Source organism: Lathyrus oleraceus, chromosome 1 (assembly GCF_024323335.1).
Source record: "Lathyrus oleraceus cultivar Zhongwan6 chromosome 1, CAAS_Psat_ZW6_1.0, whole genome shotgun sequence".
NCBI lineage: Eukaryota > Viridiplantae > Streptophyta > Magnoliopsida > Fabales > Fabaceae > Lathyrus > Lathyrus oleraceus.
Window position 1 is genome coordinate 350,760,582 of NC_066579.1, and position 19,197 is coordinate 350,779,778.

General features: G+C 32.1%; 2 protein-coding genes across 3 annotated transcripts; one reads left to right on the forward strand and one right to left on the reverse strand.

The window, feature by feature from the left end:
• Nucleotides 1-127: 127 nt before the first annotated feature.
• LOC127136102 (uncharacterized) lies at nt 128-794 on the reverse strand. Its single transcript, XM_051062701.1, has 4 exons — nt 715-794; nt 555-624; nt 352-447; nt 128-255 (listed from the first exon to the last, which is right to left on the reverse strand). The coding sequence occupies exons 1-4, from the start codon at nt 783-785 to the stop codon at nt 163-165; spliced, it is 330 nt and encodes a 109-aa protein (XP_050918658.1). The 5' UTR covers nt 786-794; the 3' UTR covers nt 128-162.
• Nucleotides 795-11,469: 10,675 nt separating this feature from the next.
• On the forward strand, nt 11,470-12,106 carry LOC127136107 (defensin-like protein 183). Of its 2 annotated transcripts, none has more exons than XM_051062706.1 (2): nt 11,470-11,637; nt 11,722-12,106. In XM_051062706.1, exons 1-2 carry the CDS (start codon nt 11,574-11,576, stop codon nt 12,045-12,047), a joined length of 390 nt encoding a protein of 129 aa, XP_050918663.1. In that variant the 5' UTR covers nt 11,470-11,573; the 3' UTR covers nt 12,048-12,106. The 2 variants fall into 2 exon arrangements, with proteins under 2 accessions (XP_050918663.1, XP_050918667.1); XM_051062710.1 differs by having other exon boundaries at nt 11,481-11,637; nt 11,737-12,106.
• Nucleotides 12,107-19,197: the final 7,091 nt, after the last annotated feature.

Sequence of the window (19,197 nt, forward strand, 5' to 3'; positions counted from 1 at the left end):
ATCCTCCATATATACAACATTAATATATGATTCTTTGATCAACAATATACAACAACATATTCATGATTTAGTAAAAGTACAACAACAATATACAACATATATACAACAACAACATACAACAACAACATTCCATACATATATGTACAACAATATACAACCTAGCTATATGATTCTTTGATCAACAATGAATTGACACAATTCATCCTTCATTTCATCCAAATGAGCTCTTGAGTAAGATTTGTATTCCTCAAAGTACTACAATTAAGAGAATAAAACATATTCATGATTTAGTAACAAATTAGATGAAATATCTGATAATATTAAAATAAACCCTAAGTTATTATTCCATACCATTTTTGGGATGTCTATACGATTCAACGCAATGATATCTCTCATAAATCTCAATACAAAAAATCCGCAATCGACCGAATTGTTTTGCTGAGGACACTACACAGAAAAACAAAGAATATATATATAGTTAATTTCTTACAAACACTATTATAAGCAAAAAAACAAACACTATTATAAGCAAAAATAAGATACTTAATATATACCTGAACTCTGATCCAGGTAATGTCCTTCCTATTACGGTAATTCTTTTTCGATCTAAATTTTAGTATTGCCCTAACAAAATAAAAACGTATATTGAGATCAATCTGACAGACATAATTAAATACACAAATACACACGAATATTTAGGGGAATTTCACTTACGCGTCAACCGTCTTCTTCATACTCGGATATTTACTCCAATCACCCGATAACGAATCGAGATAATACACCATTAGTCTCGAAAGATCCATAGCAAGCAACACCCAGTGACCACTGTAAAATAAAACAAAAATTTAGATGCATGAAAATTTTCTACGTAAAAGATATACATAGATTAGAATGAAATTATTAGAAAGAAAATCTAACCCGTTGCCAGAATTAAACGGTAAAAAATACAAACTGGGTGTAGTATTATCGCCGGCCGCCATGAATCTATCGACTAGTTCATTCTTTACGGATGTTGGATTTTTCGTTCTAAACGTTGTGTTGATACGGGAAGCAGCAATAAAATTGAATCGGTTACACAATTCAGTTCCCCGCATCAATGTTACATACATATACCTTAAATAGAAACATAATAAACATTAGACTACTCATTGAAATGTGTAAATAAATTGTTCAACTAAGTAAATAATAGATTGATCGGAGTACCATATGTATGTATGAATGACAGCGATGCCCAATTCTTCGTGTTCAAAAAGTTGTTGCATGTCCTCCTTTGCAATTATTTCGGAATGAGCAAATCCGAAAACACCTTCATCAAAATCTACACTACGGATGGCGCCATGCATAATATCGGACTCTTCCACCATTTTCTCAAGACGCATCATAATTTGAGATTTTGTCCCGGACGTCGTTGGAATATCGTTACCAGCTTTTTTCAACTTTCGACCGGGAACCTAAAAATTCATATAAATTAAATCATGACTTTTTGTGATGCAACAGAATCGTTGCGTATATAATTCAATGGGTATATATATTTGTACCTCTTTTTGAGATGCAACCGACTCGATGCGTCTTGAAATCCCTTTACCAGCTTTATGTGTGGGTCTTGTAGGAGTCTAACATTACCATGTAATAAGGATTGATTAAATATCATAATTGTAGCTGAATTGAAATGTGAATACTAAATATTCATAATCATTTAGAACATATATACCTCGGCATCTGGGAAAATTAGATCTGACGGCCATCCAACAAAGGATCCGACTGCTTCTCGCATCAACGTTGTCTCTGAAACAACGTCAGGTAATGGTAGAAGCGCGTCGGTATCTAATACAAGGTCAACCGAAACTTTCATATATCCCACCGGGAGGGGATTATGGTGAAGTAATTCACCCGTAGTGTTGTGCACTTTTCCCTTTCCAACCATGCGATAAGTTGGTGACGATAGATACAGCTGACAAGGTGTAATGCCCTAAACCAATAATAAATGTTATTGTTAACGTATATATGTGTCAAGTAAAAAAGTGCTATTTTAATTTCATAATAACATATATAATTACCTCGGGAAATTTCGGTTGACAATTGATACTAGCTCGGTCACTAGTATCTTTTGCCTCGGAGCCGCACCTTTCGTCTCTATACCTTGCATTCTCCTTTTGCAGTTCGAGTACTTATGCCCTTAACTCCGCCAAGGTGTCCATCACCTCTTTGTTGGTAGGATTTTTTGTTTTTGGTTTTTTATAAAATGACGACGGAGTCACACCAAAACCCTTACCCCTCACACGACCGGAATACTCAGGAACATTTAGTACTCGACTAAGTACGCTCCTGCAATCCTGGACCTCGGTTGAAGGTAAGGTTTGGGATAAAGTCTCCTGAAATATTATTAGAGGAGATTAAAAATGAATTATATGTCTAACAAAATTTTCGATATAATTAAAGAAATAATGTTTCATATACTTACACATTCGTCATAAACATTTTGAACCGCTTCAACGACAACCCCATCCTTCCCAACCCGAGCAGCCTTCCACAATACGTGCTCCGGAAGAGATGTTGCGTCACTTTTCTCCTCGGTTAGCTACAAATTGAATCAGATTATAAGATCATCAATTATAACATATTGTGACAATGTATAAGCTCATAGCATTTGAATATACTCACAATTCTTTGTTGTAACCGTGCATATCCCGTACGCCCTTTTTTGTACGGATACGCGGGTTTTGATGCCCTTTTCCGATTTTTGTCGCTTACTTCCTGGATAAAAAAGTTTAAGGCATATTAGAACCAAGTAACTTAACAATTGTATAATACCATAATTAATAGACATTACATGGAATTTTTCGTTTCTTCGTTTGGCGACAAAGTTATCCCATTCTTCGGCTGAAATAATCTCCGCATACTTCATTGGCCGTTCTGCTTCAACAAAGTTTCCTTCCTCATCCTTGAGAAATTTGTTGGACAAAAAGGATCGAAATCCTCGGAGTCTTTTTCCGGCCAATTGAATACAATATTTTTGCCGGCTTTCATCGATGTGAAAGGATCTCTAAAAAACATACAAATGGAGTGTGTTATTATAAGTAATATTATAACAATATATGGTCAACAAATAGTCAAAAAAAAAACATATAATAATATATGGTAAGTACCTGTATCTCGGACCATATTTTTTCTTTGCCAACCTTCAATTCCGGACTTCTCCAATTATCACATGTAATCGGAATATGTTGTCGAACAAGGGAACCAATGTAACTTGCCAACATTGAACCGTTAGGCTCAATTAGTTGGTCTTCAGCACTCCAATGTACTTCGAATTTTTCACCCTTGTCTCTTGCACGAATGATTGACTTCATAACAGTCAATCCTCGTTTGATTTCTTTTTCAACATTGTTACGTGATCCACTCGCGTCATGGGTATCGTCTTGGTTAGCCATTTTATCTGTAATATAGAAATGATTCAATAAGACCCAAGTAAGACAATGACCATATTCGTGAAGCTACACAAAAAACACATTCATATACCTTCCATTTCTCTCATGTTACAACAATCTAAACTCTCTCTTTTTTTCATCATTATTGAATACAAACTCACACACACCTACTGCATACAAAAGACCAATGCAAACTTATGGTGTTTGGAACATGAACAAACTTGCATCCATAATCATCAAACTTCCAAGCACAAGCTCAAACACACTCCAAATGACATCAGTTTTCAATCAGAAATAAAAAAGCTTACAACAAGGTGCTCATGAACACCATATAGTGCTCGTTTGCCCTAAACAACATTAATCAACATAATGCACAAAATGTAAAACTCAGTTTAGAAAATGCCCTAATCAAACACCTGAAGAAAGTGAACGGTAACGATGGAGAAGAGAAATACCTTCAAGGTGACGGTAACGATGGAGAAGAAAGTGAACAACGACGGTGGACGCAGATAACTCAGTGAACGTGAACGCAGCAGCAGAAACAGGCGACGGCGACGACGACGGTGAGGGAGGGAGAACGAACGGAGGACGAGAGTAATCGCAGTAGAGAGTAATCGCAGTAGAGAGAAAACCCATTTACGTAAACGAAATAGCATATAGAGAGGGAAAATAAAGAGACATGCAGTATATATGTTATAATTTTAATGTTTAATAAAGGGGACCTTAGAGGGCGCTTGTGTAAAAAAAGCGCCCTCTAAAGGGGGCCTAAGAGGGCGCTTCTAAAAGCGCTCTCTAAGGCTTTCCAAAAGCGCTTTATAAACTGGAAATGTACATGGACTTAGAGAGCGCTTTTTTAAAAGCGCCCTCTAAGGGTACCCTTAGAGGGCACTTTCATAAACGCGCCCTCTATTGGTGTCCCTCCATTTCCTCATTATTTTTTTGCTTCACTTTAGAGGGCGCTTTGTTACAAAAGCGCCCTCTAAAGTGCGCAGTCTATTCCTCCTTATTTTTCTCTTCACTTTAGAGTGCGCTTATTTAAAAAAGCGCTCTCTAAGGCTTTCCAAAAGCGCCTTATAAACTGAAATGTACATGGACTTAGAGAGCGCTTTTTTAAAAGCGCCCTCTAAGGGTACCCTTAGAGGGCGCTTTCATAAACGCGCCCTCTATTGGTGTCCCTCCATTTCCTCATTATTTTTTCGTTTCACTTTAGAGGGCGCTTTGTTGCAAAAGCGTCCTCTAAAGTGCGCTATCTATTCCTCCTTATTTTTCTCTTCACTTTAGAGTGCGCTTCTTTAAGAAAGAGCCCTCTAAGGTGCGCTGTCTATTCCAGTTTTTGGCGTAGTGAGTCGTGGCGAATTGGGTGCCAAAAGGTATGAAATGTGTTAGTACGTGAGATACTTTTAGCGAGGAGAGAAAGAAAGAGAGGATGAAGAATAAGGATTGTTATTATTGAATGTTATAAAAAGCTGAATTACAAAGTATCTATTTACATACAATTAAGTGACTTGTCTACTAAGTAACAATCCCTAACCCTAACTAACTTGGGCTTGTACTACAACTTGGATTATATCATAACAAAATGCACAAAGGAAATTGAATAGCAAAATCTTTGGTACAAAAAAATAGATACCATTACGGGTGACCTACAGTGCCTGCTGCGGGACTGTAGTGGCACTGTCCATTGCCCTATACAAAATGTAGAAGTTGTTATGGGTGATATGCATCCCCTACTACAGGCTGTAGCAGCCCCGATGTGAGCTTCATATTCTTTTTCTTTGAACCATATTTCTTATGCCTTTTCCTATTCCAACAATTATTATGATTGTAAAATGCTCTATGAAAGCCAATAATGAGAAACGAGCGTCATAAGCATGTTTTAGTACCTATAAATGGCTAGGATTTGGAGATAAAAAAACCACACTTTCTATAATTCAGTCTTTACATTGTTTAATTTCTCTTCATTTTACATTTCCTCATTTTTTTATTTCTTGTTTCTCTTTGTAAAAGTATCAATGGAGCAATACATTGTAAGTACGAGACGCAACCTAATAAGGGGTGAATTAAGGTTGCTTGAATTTTTTCGAATTTGCGCTTATGTTCTTAATTTTCTTTTATCGTGAAAATGGTAAGTTTTTATCATGATAAAGTGAAAAAAATTTAAAAAAAATGAACACAGGGAAGTATCCTAGTTTCCCTTATCAACCAAGAGTACATCTAATTCCGTCATACCTTGAAATATTTTGCATTATGTAGATCTTTGTATCAATCTCACACCAAGACCTCTCTTACAATCTTATAACATAAACACCAAACACTTTAGTGGATATAGAATATTCGCGAATTAAAAAGTCTTTTACAACAATCACCAAACACTATAGTATACTTTGAATTACACCAATTCAAAGAACCTTTTACAACATACAACTTATCACCACAAACTTGATGATTAAGTCATAACACACACTTTGAATAATATTGAATAATTTTTATCTTGGCTTGATTCCAAGTATAACAATTTGTTCTTCTCTTTATCAATATTAAAATTCAAAATAATATATTTTAAATGCTCATAAATATTTAATGGAACTTTTATAAAATATATGAAAGTTATGTACAAGTTACAAAACTCGGCAGTTTGAACACTTTGAAAAATATGTTTGAATTGAATAAAAAATGATATGTAAAAGAGTAATTTGATTTTATGATGTATAGACCTTTATATACATCATTATGAATCTCTATGAATGTATGCATAAGATTGAGACATTTCAATGAAGTCTTGCAATGGTTTAGAATGACAATGGATCACGAAAGATATAATTCAGCATTCTGTACGAGGTTTTATAAATCAGGTAAACGGTTACCTGATTAAAAAAGTGATGAATAATTTTCAAATGTCAAACAACAACGGTCATGTAACTGGTTTCTTAAATTAGTTAACCGATTACCTGATTTAAAAAGTGCAGAAATCAACAACATCATGTAACCAATTACTTAAATAAGCTAACCGATTAGCTAATTTAAGTGCAAAAATCAACTTTTGATGACTTATTTACAAAGGATGTCATGAATGATGTTCTTGGCTTTTATAGATAAAGATTGATATTATTTTTTTGAGCATATTAAGAGATATGTTATGAAATGTAATGCATAATTTAATTAAGATTGATATTCCTTTGGAAATGTTTGGCGGTGGTGTTTGCCAAGCATACATCCTTCACACACACCAGATTTTTCTTCAATTATTGGCAGCCCATACACCATCTTCTTTTGATAAAGCAACTTGAGCCTATTGTAGTTCAAGTGCCCAAGTCTCTTGTTCCATAAACAAGAGTCATTTTCTTCTCTAGCCATCTTGCTGAATTTTTTTTCATAATTAAGAGAAAGTGGAAAGCTTCTATTACTGGTCTTTTTTACAACAACAACATTTCTTCTCTTTGAATCAAAAATTCTGCACTCACTATTCTCAAAATTTAGAGAATAGGCATGCACCAAAACTTGTCCAATGCTTATCAAGTTCTCATCCAACTTTCGCACATAAAGAGTGTCATGAATGACTTTGCTTCCTTGCTTTGTTGTAACTCCAATGCTGCCTTTTCTTTTTACTTCAACATGTTCTCCATTTCCCAATTTAACTTTTGAGCCAAATGAAGAATCAATGTTTATAAAAGCTTCTTTCTTTCCGGTCATATGGTTACTACAACCGCTATCCAAATACCACACATTTTTATCTTCTTGAAATGCTTTTTGACAAGCAAAGAACAAATTACCTTCATCATTTTCTCCTTCTGCAAATGAAGCATGTTATTGATTGACAAAACGACAATCCTTTTGAATATTCCCGAATCTCTTGCAATTGTGGCATTATGGTTTGCCCTTGTTCCAACAATCATTCTCTTTGTGAGTGTTACTCTTACATATTTTGCACCATTTATTTGATGCTCCTTCATGCCATCTTCCTCTATTCGTGCCTCTTCCTCTTCCTCTTGAAATTAGTGAGAATTTGAACTCTAAACCTCAAGTTGTATAACATATGACCTTTTGATTAAGCCATCCACATGAAAATGAAAATGACAACATAAAATTCATATATACCTTTGGCACATCTTCCAAATCATCCAGATGAGTAACCTTATGTGAATCAGACACATTATGGTTTTTTTTTTGGAATGACCCAATTACTTATATTCTCATTAATACTCATGAAACCAAGTTGTTGCTCTCATTAATACTCATTAATCTCCATATGACTTCATTTGATTCACCAATTCAGAGAGTCTATTAAAGTATTCATTCAAACTCTCATTCTCTTTCATTATTTCATTTTCATAGTCTCTCTTAAGAGATTGATGTTTCACAGTTCTCACCTTTGAGTCTCCTTCAAACTCTTGTTGTAGAATATTCCATGCTTCCTTTGATGTTTTTGCTCTCATAATCCTTGGGAAAATGGATATAAAGACTTCTCTTTGAATCATCCCGAGAACTCCAACATCTTTGATCTTCTTTTTCTTCTTCAATTCTTCAAGTCGTTGGCTTGATTCTTCAGCCTCTGTTGGTGCTGGTTCTTCATACCCGTTATGGACGAACTCCAAGACATCCAAAGAGGTGAATAGAGTCTCCATTTTAACATCCCAAAATTCATAATTTTCTCCTTCAAACAAGGAAACTTTAACATTGCTATAAACTGTAAAAGAGTTGCTTGTGGAAGCCATTTTTTTTGTTTCTGCTGCAGCTGCAAGGAACTGCAGCTCTGATACCACAGTGTTGGTGGTATTCTAGAGGTGGTATATGATAAATTATATTGTTGCATAATTTAGAGTAAGAAAATATATATTTTTGAATACTCTTATCTTATTGAATCCACCACACACCCACTTTTATATAGGCTTAAAGGAAACTGACATAGGAGACAATAAATTGGTAATCAAGATGAGGACTCTTTGGTTCTCTCAATCTTAATGATACAACTCTACCATAAATCTAAATAAAGACAATTATTATAATATGATGGTTACAATTCTTTCATAATATATTCTAAAGATATTGGTGGTTACAACACATTAATTTTAACAAAATGTTAAGATCAAGGAATTGATAATTATAAAATTCCTTTAAAATAAAATATACCTTTCCATATAAGTTTTCCTTTATGGATGATACACCATTAGACATCAACAACTTAATAACATCAACATGCTCACCTCTTGCAGCCTTACGAAGAGGCTACATAAACGGTCACAAGATATTGCAAACAAACCATAGAAATTAAGTAAACAAATAGGGTAAGGAATTGTGATTGAGTCGTGATCTTCCTATATGTCCATAAAATGTTTTTCTCCATAATCCTTATACTATTGAAAAAAAACAAATTTTAACATCAGTAACAAACAGTTCAATCATCAATCTAAACCGAACAAATTATTAAAGTTAACTATCACTAATTACCAAATACGCAATAACATCACAATCACTTCCAGTTCTGAAAATGTGATTAGGAAACTATTTCTTGAGATGTTAATCATTGTAAATCTCTCCATATACCCGATTTTCAATAACAATAAATATCACTAACCAAAATCCTCTATACAATTATTTAATCACTTTTCTCCTTTGAACTGTTCATAGTTCTTTTCACTATAGAATTTTCCAATAAAATTTAACTAAACAAATACAGTTACGTTCCAAAAAATTTGTAATCCAGAAAAGTAAAAAACAAATACCTGAATTTTGTAGGGATAAATATACTCAAAATTGAGTTTGGTGTATTTGCACATTGAACATGTTGAACCTGTTGTTAGCATATCAATATTGTTACATGATATATGCCAATTGAGTATGATCTCAATATTTGCTTGCAAGCAACTTGAGTATTCATCAAACCATATATCGGTTCAACAAACTTAAATGATAAGCCAAGTCTCAATCGATTAGAGTTTCAAGTTATCATATGATTGTAACATACGCCTCATTTATCATATGATGGAAGAAAAACTAGAACTTTAAAATTCAATGAGTACAGAGCAATGATAAAAACCTTAATTCAAAAAATAGCATTGCAATTAGATCCATTACCTAGATAAGCTATAGAGCGTGAAAACAACAAAGAATGTCATCTCAGCTACAAAAATCACATTACGCAAGTTGCTAAATCATACAAAAAATACAAGAAATATTACATATGGATGTAAAAGTCAAAGGAGAGTACCTCAATCTCAACATCACGATACAATACTTTAGGCTGGGCCAAATTATATTCATCAACCATTAACAATTGTCAACAACATAAGAATAACCTTATTATCGCATGAAGAAAACATCAGTTACAAAAAATATTCATAACAACAAACCAAAAGCAGTTACAAATCTATTAGAATTCTAAAGAATTGCGTTCTACAAATATATTAGAACACAAAATAAAAGCAGTGTAAATAGTGCAAACAAAAGTATAGTTTATTCGTTCTATCTAATGCGTCTTCATGTACCTTATCTAATGCGTCTTCATGTACCTCACCATCTTTCTGGATTTCCCTAGTGATAAGTAAAATACATATCAGACCAAAAAACGACGACTCGAGCATTCACGTAAAAAATAGCATAATCGAAATATAACATGGACCGTAGAACTCGATAACGATGAAATCGTGCTTGCGGATAGTGTCATGGAAATTGGTGTTATCCAATGTGAGGACAAATTTCTTGACCAATTGTTCCTTAGTGCAGATCTGAGCAGGAAGCAGCACAAGAAGAGAGAACAAAAAACTAAAAAATCAAAACGTTAGAGACAAATCTATACAAAACCAAAAATCTACAATCACTTCTAAATCGTCATTTGCCAAATATGCAATAAATCAAATAAAGATAAATTTCAGAAAAAATTCTAAATCACATATCAACGTTATTCCTCACCTAGTAACAACAAATCCCAATGCCACATCAAGCGATTGAAGATAGAAATCTACATAAAAATTCAAGATTTAGAAACATAGCTTTGACAATTTACGAAACTTACTTTGATTGCTTTTTCGGCTTTTGTTAGGGCTTCGAAAGCGATATTGTTGATAACAGATATAGATTTGTTTTTGGAAGATCATCATTACAGTTTGTAAAAGAGGAAGAAGGAAGAAGATATATATATATATAGAACCTAGGACCATAGTTTTCTCATGTCTTACCATTAGGCCAACTACTCTAATTTATGAAGCTTTCCCTCAAAATTTGTTAGTAATATACTTAGCATTTCATATATATATATATATATATATATATATATATATATATATATATATATATATATATATATATATATATATAATATGAAAAGTATATTAGTAATAAATTTTGAGAGAAAGTTTGAAGTAGTTGGTCTAGTGGTAAGGTGCTCTTGTAGAGGGGAAGTTGTGATCCTTGGTGTAGAATTCATTGAGATATTTTTTCTATTTCTTAAACATTTTAATATTAAAAAAATTAAAAATACTAAAAAAAACTTTAAAAAAAAATAATTAAAAAACCTTTTTAAAAAATTAAAAATAAAATTAAAAAAACGTATTAAAAATTAATAAAAAAAGAATTTTCTTAAATTAAATTAAAGTTGATTTAAAAACTAAATAAAAAATCACGTAGAATAAATATAAAGATTTCATAGTTGACTGATGAACTAAATGGTCAAGGAAACAGGATTTAAACATTATAAATGAAATTCAATTTTTTTTATAGAAGATAAAACAAAATTCGCTTACCATACACCCTTCAAAATATCAATAAATTTTTTGAAGATTCACTAATCTCTAAAACCGACAATCGTTTCAATACTAGTTTCAAGAATGATTCTACTTTTAACTATCATTTACTATTTTTAATCTCTTTTATTTAGATTTTGACATACTTCCTAAATCTTGCAAACTTTATTTAAATATAAATTTAAATATATTAATAAAAAAGAATATAATTTAATAAAATATGATAACAGTATGAACAAAAAAATATTATAAAATTCTCTATTCAATTAAAATATGCATTGATTGCATGTTGTTATACATATACAATTTCAATATCAAAATACTCACAAGGGAATCAGTCTTATAATAACCGCTTATAAATACACCTATTTTGATTGACCACCAAAGCAAAAGAATTTAACTTGGCAACATGGCAAACCACATTATCTCAAACTGTATCAATATCTTTGTCATCCTATCTACCATTATCGCAGGTAATTAGTCTCTCCACCATCATTTCAAATGATAAATATCTAATTTTATTTTCTCTAATTTTTTATTTGTACATGTGATGTTAGTGCACTATTCAACAGTGGAAGCAGGCAAATGCTCAGAAGTTTTCCAGAGATGTGATGACATGGATTGTCCATCACATTGTAAATCAACATATGGCAATCGGAGTTTAGGGCATACATGTGATCTGTTCTACCTCTGCACTTGTTTTTTCGATCAAGATTCTTCTTCAACCAATATGTGTCAGATTGGGAATGGAACATGCTATGCTGGTGAATGTGATGCAGCTTGTTGTAATGCAAAGTGTGCTAGCAGTTTGAATCACGGTTCTGGAACTTGTATTCCAAACCAACATACCAAGGATAGATGCGTTTGTTCATATAAAAGCTAGCTAGAGTATTATTGGGATGATGAAGAAATAAAAATTTTAATATGAAATCTTATATGTAATGTATTGTGTTATTGTCTTCATCCTTTTAGTTTATTAAAATGTTATTAATATCTCGTTCAAATTAAACTTCATAATACAAATTAGTCAAATGTAAGTAGTTGATACATAATGCATGACTATTGTAAACTATGGAGTAAGTTCCTACAAATATAAATACAAATCTGAATTTCATAAATAAATAAATAAATAAATATATATATATATATATATATATATATATATATATATATATATATATATATAAAAATAAATATATAAATAAATATATATATATATATATATATATATATATATATATATATATATATATATATATATATATACATATATAATAAAAGTCAATTTTAATCCTTTTATTTATTAGAAGTCAATCAATTTTAATCCTTTTATTTATTAGGAGTCAATATTAAAATTAGAAAGACCAAAAATTAATAAGAAGAATGGACTAGATACATATGGCTGGTAAAATTAAATTTAAAGGCGTGTTTGTTTCAATACTACAAACATTTATGAGAAAGTAAAGTTAACATTCATGAAATTTATAAATATTATTTTTTAGGTATTATTCATTCATAAATATAATTAATAGACAATTTTCAGGTTTAATTCTCATATTAAACCGTGAGAATTTTTTATTTTCAAGAATAAAATATAATTATCAATAAGACGAGACTTTAAGTTGAATCTCTCATATGAGACTTTAAGTTGAGTCCCTTAAACGAGAGTTTTAAATTGAGTCTCTTAGGTTAGACTTTAACTTAAGTCTATTAGGCGAGATTTAAAGTTGAATCCCTTAGACGAGATTTTTAGTTGAGTCTCTCAAGCTAGGCTTTATATTTAGGCTTTATATTCAGTTGTTGTTTCATGCTTCGCGGAAATCTTTCTATGGAAGTTCAATATTTTTTTTTTCTCCTAAGGGCGGCAAGGATATTCCAACGGAAGTCCAACATTTATATTGTCCCTGGTAGGCGATAAGGATCTTCTAATGGAAGTTCAACATTTAGATTTCCTCTTTAAGGGCGACATTGGTCTTCCAATTGAAGTTCAACATTTAGATTATTTTTTGGAGGCAACAAGGATATTCCAATGAAATTCCAGCATTTATATTGATTAAGGAATGAAATAATATTTATTAAAAAAGATTCGTATGGCTGGCCAATCGCCTTTTACCTTAAAACAAATAATAGAAAAATAGCTAACTGTAATAATATCTCAAGTTAACAGTGTTCCATGTTTTAGGGATGAGTCATCCGCTCAGCTCTTCGAGCTTGTAGGCTCCACGATGTAGTTTCTGACATATGCAGTATGACTCCTCCCAGTTAGGCTATAGCTTCCCATGCAGGGAGGGCACGATAACCTGTCTAAATATGAGGTCACCTTTTTGCATTTCTCCCATGACCACCTTTGAGTTGTACCTTTTGGTCGCCCTTTGCATAGTGAACTCCCTCATATAGGGGAAGTCTAGTGTCTTATCCCTTCCTCGTCTCTTCTCCATTTAATTGAAAATGTCGCCAAGTAGGCATGTGTATTTCAACAGGCAGCATGGCGTCAGCGTTGTACACCTTCGTGAATGAAGTATCTTTGGTGGTTAAATACGGGGATTGGGGGTATGATATGACCATAATACCTTGTGAAGCTGCTCCGCCCAGATTCTTTTGACTTCATCTAACTTTTTCTTTATTCTCTATAATATTACTTTTTTTGCAGACTCGTCATGTTTGTTTGCTTGTGCATGGACAACGAAGATAAACTCTATTTATAATTCAAGTTCGCGGCAGAAATCAACCACAATAGAATTGAAAAATTGAGTTTCATTGTCTAAAATGATAAACCCTGGTAAGTCGGACCTTCACATGAGTCGATGCTAGTAGAAATTGCTGACTTTTTTTTGTTGTGATCTTGGAGACGACTTCAGCCTCCACCCACTTTATAGAGTAGTGTATTTTGACGACAAAAAACTTTAGCTGGACACACGTTAGTGGGAAAGGAAACAAAGTGTTTATCCCTCATTGGTATAATGGCCATGGAGACATGACAAAATTGAGGATTTAAGTTGGTGCATGATGCATATTGGCGTGTTTTTGGAATTTGTTGCATTTTCTGACGAATATTGCACTATCCTTCATAAGGGTGGAAAATTAATAGCCTTCACTTAGGAATTTATGGGACAAAGATTGCTCACCAATATGGTTGCCACAAGCTTCCTAGTGTACTTATTTGAGGACCAGGGAGATTTCATGTTCTCCTAAACACCTCAACTTTAAAAAATATTTGACAAGTTGAGGTTCCTTCACCTGATACTCTCCAACAAATTAATTTTTGAAATATTTGATAATTTTGTGTGAAGAAGATAGGCATTTTTTGTTAAGTTTTGGGAATTCGAAATGAAGTAGTTATAAGTCATATGGACATGTTTCATAAGGTTGCGGCCCTTGGTGAAACAACTTCCTTTTACCAAGAGTTACAAGCTTTTACAAAAAACTTATGTATTTTTTTACCAAAAGTTACATTGTTTCGTCCAAAACAATATTCTTCAAGAGTTGCATACTTTCATTCTGCAACACTTCACGAAGTGTTTCCTATTTTAGAATTCAAATCTACTGTAACACTTCACAATTGTTACCTATTTCTGAATTCAAACTTATTGCAACACTTCACAAGTGTTGCCTATTTCTGAATTAAAAAATTAATCTTCACTTGAATATTTTCTTGTCATTTTGGAACACACTCAAGATTATTAATTGTTAATAGTATACAACAATCCTCCACTTGTTCTAATAATTATAAGATCATTTCTAAAAAAGGAGAAATAAGGAATGTTAATACAGTTAGATATCTTTCTATTTAAACTTAACCTTAGGAAGGATAACGCAAAGTCTAATCGGAATGTTAGGTAGCAATACTTTGAACCATTATCCCTTGTGATTATATCGATGTTACCTTACACACACTCTTTAATGGTTCTTCACCTACATATCTCTCCTAGAACTTTTTATGCCCACGTGACTTTCCTGTTTTTATGAATTTTTCATGAGAGAAACTTCAACTCTCACTTTGAGACAACACCATCTCAAAATTCATATAGGTAAAGTTCATTTTGTATCTATTTCTTGAGATATATATTCTCAATATGTAATAGGTAACATTATCACAAAATGTTGCACAAACATCCAAATCAATGACTTATTATTACCCATTGAATCTTAGGTTAGTGTTTGTTAACTTCAGATTGGGTTGCTACCATTGTCGGAATCCTTATTCAAGGAGTTTCAATCCTATACCTTCCGAGGTAGTCTTTATTAAATCTCTGACTTGTGGTTTAGTAAATGGATCAAGCAAATTATAGCTCGATTGTATATGAACGAAATGATTACATTCTTAATCAATTTTCTCATGAAAGAATGTCTAAGTTCTACTTGCCTAGACTTTCTGTTCTACAATATTTGTATGCTCTATGTAAAGTGGCTTGACTACCGCAATGTATCAACACCTCTGAAACATTGTGTTTAGTCAATGGAACTTCCAACATAAGGTCCCTTAACCCTTTAATTTCTTCACCAGCGGAAGCAAAAGCCTCAAACTCTGATTATATGGTTAAGAGAATGATTCACATTGTTTCTTACTCTTCCAAGAATTTGCATCCCCGACTAGTGTAGATATCTATCAAAATGCAAATTTGTGATATTCAACACTCGATATCCAACTCAAATAAGTATATTCGTCTAATATAGATAGAAATATACCATAATGGAGACCAAGATTTTTGGTTTTCATAAGATATTCAAAAATCTTAATGATGGACTTTCAATGCTCACCATTTGAATTGTTATTAAAATCTACTCATTTTACGAATTGCAAATGCTATGTCGGGTCTAGTACATTGCATGCACTTGCATATTTCTATTGAGCCAGAGCTCTTCCATCATTCTTTTGAAGTTTGACACTAGGATCAAATGTCACTTTCTTGAAATGTAAGTGTTTGCACTTATCAAGTACTTTCTCAACATAATGTGTTTCACTGAGTTCATATCCTCACTATTTTGCTTAACCGTTTGACACCAAAATTGTGTCAACTAGTATAAGATCTTTCATCTTGATATCTGGAAGTTAGAAACCTATTTGTTTATAAAACTTTATTCATCTCGTTTCTAATGATCAATCATATAATAAATATGGAGACAAATGAATATCACAATATTCTCACACAACTTCGTGTACAAACACCTGTAACAAGAATTAGATGATAAAGATTTTTAGATAATCATGCATGGAAATTGCGGGAATCATGGGTTGCTCTTCCATGTGGGGATAGATCGTGCATTAGACATAGTATTTTATGGTCCTATTTTATGGATATTTCACAAGTTTTGTTGGGTAGGAGTTTGTTAATAAATAAAGGGACATTTGGCAAAGAGTCAAAAGGCTTATCAGTCACAAATTTGCAATACTTCATCGATCTTAGAGATATCAAGATACTTTTCTTCCAACCATATTATACCTTTAGGCCTCTCATATGGTGCCTAAAGGTATAATATGGCACATAGGCATGAGACTGTAGAGTTCTTTTCTTCCAACCAAGAAGGCTTACCAGGAAACAAATATCATGAAACATACTTCATCTGTAGAGATATCTATAAGTTCCTAGCACAATCAATCAATTGGAAAGAAAACCTTTCACCGGAAAGGTTAATGAAGATGCCAAAAAACACCTGCAGAGATTTCTGAGCATGAGCACCACCTTGAAAATTGATGGTCACACTGATGAAGAAAAAAAATTAAGAATGTTCCCGTTCACTTTAGCTGAAGACGCGGAAGAATGGTTCTATTCTCTCCCTGCCGGTAGTATCACTTCCTGGGAGGAGATGGAAACTGCATTCATAAATGAGTATTTTCCAGCATCAGTATTCCTGAGAAAAAGGTATGAAATTCTGAATTTGTTAAAGAGTCAGAGAGAAATTTATCCTTAGAGACTCTCATATGGTGCATTAGACATGAATTAAGCCACTTGCAAAAGGTGTTGTTTGTCAAAAGATTGGAGGGATAGGTATTGACTGTCTCATTCAGAGAAATTAGGAACTTATAGAGAAATTCAAGCTCTGGAATGAGCTATATATATGGCCATGTATATAAAGATGCCTTTACGAACTTATGTTGTGACAACTATAAAGTAGAGACCTCCAGCTCTAGGGTTGTGTATTCTCATTGGATACATCCCGTACATGTCCGTTCAGAAATTCAAGCTCTGGAATGAGCTATATATATCATAAGTTCGTAAAGACCTTCAGTCAGTACTTTATTCAATTATTAGCTATATATCTGCTAATGAGAAATGTCTTCTCTGTATCGTATGATTATACTATTGTTACTAACTCTCTGCATAGGATATAAAATGAGAAATTCAAGCTCTGTAATGAGTATCAGAAATATAGAAGGGGAAGTTTACAACTGTCTCATTATAACAACTAGTTAGTTCAGAGAGTTAGTTACCTGGAAATTTTTCATCGAGGAGTCAAATAGAGAAATTTCTGATACTCATTACCTGCTCTGATACCAACTGTAACAACCCTTATAATATATATTTAGTATAATATCATACAAGTGTTAATTATTGGTACTATCACAACATAAGTTCCTAACGACAACTTTATATACATGCCCATAAAATAAAATACAACATATGGCACACGTCATACAATAATGCCTAAATAAAAATCTAAGAACTATTTATAATACCTATAATTATACAAAATGCACAGCGGAAGAACATACTAAAAACTATGTCTCGTCTTTAATAAAGTGAAACCCTTACAAATATTTGTAAAGATATATATGCATGTGGATTTGGAAGGAGTTCATTATAATACTCTCTAATATTACTATTATTATTATATACATCTCCGTTTAATTTAATCGTAAAAACCATTGTTTAATATAGATTTAATTTGTGATTGTAAAGTTTATTCAATTATTAGCTATATATGTTAGTGAATCAACAATAAAAACTTGAATTCCTTAAGGAAAAACTTACATATTTTGATGCATATTTTTTTCTTCAATATTTTTATTACTATCTAGGTAAAAAAATTATAAACCCAAAACATTTTAAAATTAGACTATGGTGTTTCATTTTTCAAAATGAATTGCAAAAGCTTTTGTATTTATAAACCACGGAAAATTAGGTAGAGAAGTTTTGATTTGCGATCACTACAACTATGTTCACATAAGGAAATTGAGTTTCTTGTGTTATATAAAATATTTAAGGAATGTTTGTTGTGATTTTAGAAACAATTAATGAAAGTTTTGTATGTTATTTGAAACATTTAACGACTTCCGGTTCTTCATTTTTTCATATATAGTTTGTTTGTTATTATTTTTAAATAATATTTACAAATTATTTATGATACCTTATCTTTGATAAAATTATATCATTACAAATATTTGTAAAGATATTTGCAAATATGTTATTTGAAACATTTAACGACTTCCAGTTATTATTATTATTATTATTATTATTATTATTATTATTATTATTATTATTATTATTATTATTATTATTATTATTATTATTATTATTATTGTCTTCTTCATTTAATTTAACCGTAAAATCCATAGTTTTATATAGATTTAATTTTTGATTGTAAACTTTATTCAGTTATGAGCTATATATATGTTAGTGAATCAACAATAAAAACATAATTTCTTTAAGAAAAAACATACCAATTTTGATAAATCTTTTTCTTTTTCAATACATTTATTACTCTCTAGGTCACAATAAACCTCCCTTTAATTAAATTTATTTAACACTGGAGGTTTGCTTGAACAATAGACCTCCTTTCAATTACATGCTACCATGACCATAACTCTTATTAAGACTCCAACTGAGCTAACCAGCTCCCCTTACTTCCAACTCTTGACTTTAATCCACCCTCAAACACATCTCTACATACACTTCAGAGTCCTCGTGGTCGCTCAACCATGACCTTATCTACCACGCACATAGAATTAGGTTGATCAGGCCCAATAATACATACATTGATATTAAGAATCTTGTTGGCTAAACTCACATATGAGGAAGGAATATAATTACTTA